At 44.0% G+C, this 3,318-nt stretch overlaps 1 protein-coding gene across 1 annotated transcript in view; it reads left to right on the top strand.

The window, feature by feature from the left end:
* Positions 1 to 2,993, top strand: part of IRX1 (iroquois homeobox 1) — a 5,438-nt gene extending 2,445 nt beyond the window's left edge. Inside the window, exons 2-4 of the mRNA XM_065667798.1 lie at positions 530 to 1,544; positions 2,108 to 2,180; positions 2,576 to 2,993. Of these exons, the coding sequence (XP_065523870.1) occupies positions 530 to 1,544; positions 2,108 to 2,180; positions 2,576 to 2,633 (1,146 nt within the window). The 3' untranslated portion in view covers positions 2,634 to 2,993. The remainder of the gene's footprint in view (positions 1 to 529; positions 1,545 to 2,107; positions 2,181 to 2,575) is intronic.
* Positions 2,994 to 3,318: the final 325 nt, after the last annotated feature.

The raw sequence follows: 3,318 nt of genomic DNA on the forward strand, positions 1-3,318 counted from the left end.
ATCTCCCTAGCCTCGCCTCACGCCAACTCCTTTTAAAGGCAGATCTGGGGCCAAAGAGGAACGCTCTGCGTGCATCTGTAATATCCTCCGGGATGTTTTTTTCAGGCAAATGCGGCGCTGTGCGCGGGCAGTAGTTTGTAACTGGGGTGCAGAACCTGCTTTCTCAGCATGATAATTTCGAGTGCACAATAAACTGTCTCGCCGAGGCGAATGTGAAGTTGTTGCCTTTCCATAGTTTGATTTTATTTGGTTTGCGGAGAAAATAGGCATAATGCCTGGCAGAGCCCAGTTTAGCCCCTCTCTTTTCCTTTCCCTGAGAGAAGCGGTGGGGGGAGGCCATTTGGGAATACCTCTGTCTGATCTAAACGTGAAGAGCCTGGAGCGGGGAGGGCCGAATTTGCCTGAGAAAACCCTTTGCACCGCTCCAAGGCGTATTCCGGCTCCCGGAGTACCCTATTCAGGTCTGTTAGAGACGTTAACGAGATAATTGATGTGCTTTTTCCTCTCCGCTTGTCTGAATGTGTTGCAGGGCTCCCAGTACGAGTTGAAAGATAATCCGGGTGTACACCCTGCTACCTTTGCTGCTCACACTGCCCCCGGCTATTATCCCTACGGACAGTTTCAGTACGGCGACCCGGGGCGGCCCAAAAACGCCACCCGGGAAAGCACCAGCACCCTCAAGGCCTGGCTCAACGAGCACCGTAAGAACCCCTACCCCACCAAGGGCGAGAAGATCATGCTGGCCATCATCACGAAGATGACCCTCACCCAGGTCTCCACCTGGTTTGCCAACGCCCGTCGACGGCTCAAGAAGGAGAACAAGGTGACCTGGGGCTCCAGGAGTAAGGACCAAGAAGATGCAAACCTCTTCGGGAGTGACAATGAGGGGGACCCCGAGAAGAACGAAGACGACGAGGAAATCGACCTGGAGAGCATAGATATAGATAAAATCGACGAGAACGATGGGGAGCAGAGCAACGAGGAAGAGGAGGAGAAGCCCGATCTCCTGAGACAAAGCAGTGAAGAGGAGCACTTGGAAAAGGGGAAGGATTTGGCACTGTCGGGGTCTGAAGGGCTGAAACCCAAAGACGCACTGGCTATGGTGAAGGAGGCCTCTGACAACAGCACTCGAATCATCAGTCCCGGGGGACAGAACAATTTACAGATGCCACCTCACAGCAAACCCAAGATTTGGTCTTTGGCAGAGACAGCAACCAGTCCTGATGGGGCCCTGAAGTCTTCTCCCCCACCGCCCGCTCCTCCCCAGGTTAACCACACTTCTCAACAGATCCAGCACCCCGCTTTTCTCCCCAGCCATGGACTCTACACATGCCAGATTGGTAAATTTCACAACTGGACAAATGGGGCTTTCCTCACTCAGAGTTCCCTGCTCAATGTGAGGTCCTTTTTGGGAGTAAATCACCACCATGCTGCTCATCACAATCACCACCTCCAGGCCCAGCAACAATCTTCTGTTTTAACAGCAACCTTGGGAGCCCTAAGCAGTGAAAAACCTTCAGAGAGGACCAGTCCCAAACACATAGGTAATGAACGCACCAGGCATCCACCTCTCCCTCCGCCCCCAACACACATGCACATGAACTTCTCCTTGAGGAGCAGTGTCAGATTCAGCCTTGGTATAACTGATTCTTTTAATGGAGTAACAGACAGTGTACCCTAGCTTTGATTTACAAATACATATATCTAAATATATATATATATTTCTTTTCCTGGAGCATGTTGATTACACACATTAAGCCCATTTCATATGAGCTATTACATTCTCACCGTATATGCCCATCAAGTAAGATGAGAGTGCAGGCATAGTGCCATGAAGCATATTCTTTGAGTTTTGCTTTCCTTCTCTCCTTCTTCCTGACCCCCATCTCCCAGTAATTTCAAGGACATTCAAAAATACGGCAAGGAAAGCTTGCGTACTTCTTAAATATTGGAAGTAGGAGATGTTGCTGTACGCACACACACACGTACATACACTAAGGGAGGTGTGTTCTCTGCATAATGTCCAGATTTTTACTATTCTTATTCTAAAATGGTTCTTTTTTTCTTTTCTTTTTCTCCCATTTTTTTCGCTTCTGTCTCCTTCTAGAAAGAGAAAATGTACCAAGAACTGAATCCCCACCTCAGCCGCTAAAATCGCCCTTCCAGCCTGTCCGTGACAAGTGAGTTTGTTTGTTTGTTTTCACTGCAGGAATGTTACTTATGTGAAACGGAGTGTTTGAATAATAAAGACTAATTTTAACACCTAATCATCACCTTAATAATACATACAGACAATAAGAACAACGCAGAACTTGCTGTAATCTTTTCAAAGTTAGGCTAAATTGCAATTGTACATAGCCAGCCTGTAACTTCTCTGAAATTTAACAGACCTCAAAGAGCTTGTGTTAATTACACCAGTGACAATGATTTCTGCGCAGTTAACTAATACTAGGATGCTATAGCAATAGACAGGCAATTGCAGAAAACGATTCTCTCTTTTTTTTTCCTGAAAGATTGTTATGTCTTTCTTTTTTTATTTTTTTTTTCCCTCTCCCTTCCTCCCCCCGCCCTGCAGCTCTTTGGCTCAGCAAGAGGGAACACCGAGAATTTTAACAGCTCTCCCTTCAGCTTGATTAAATGGTTTGGTGAAAAAAATATTACAGAGACTGGTATTAAGGACAGTTAAAAAAAAAAAAAAAGGAAAAAAAAAAAGAAAGAAAGGAAACGATATAAACGACTCCCATCAATCTCTTTTTGCAATAAGGTGGTGCAAATCCATAAAAGCGATTACACAAATCTGTAGATGGATCCCTTTCTTCATTGTACCATTCCAGATCGTGTTATTCTAACCATTCTTGGATTATTTGTTTGGTAAATGTTCCCATGTGTTTGTGTTTTTTCTGTATATAGAGTGATTTCAGATTGTAAATAACGCGTCAGCAAAACTTGTCTAAATCATATATTTTTGTCTAATAAACTAAATGAAATTATGAGCTCTCTTCAGGTATGCATTCTGTTGCTGCAGATCTTATACATATATTGCAAATCTATTCAAACATTTATAATTTGTTTATAAAAAGTCATCTTTTTGCCTTTGGCTAACTGAAACTTAAAATACCATATCCAAGGTTTTAACGACTCTTGCAGCTATTTTGACGGAAACAAGCTGCGAGATTCCTTTTTCATACACGTAAATTTCAGAAGCTGAGTGAAGCTGGCTCTTGAATAGTACAATTAAAGTAATTTTTTCAATTGTGACTCATCAGACATGTTCTGTGGTATCCATTTTCGGATCATAAATAGATCTGATATCCATTT

Source organism: Lathamus discolor, chromosome 2 (assembly GCF_037157495.1).
Source record: "Lathamus discolor isolate bLatDis1 chromosome 2, bLatDis1.hap1, whole genome shotgun sequence".
Taxonomy (NCBI): domain Eukaryota; kingdom Metazoa; phylum Chordata; class Aves; order Psittaciformes; family Psittacidae; genus Lathamus; species Lathamus discolor.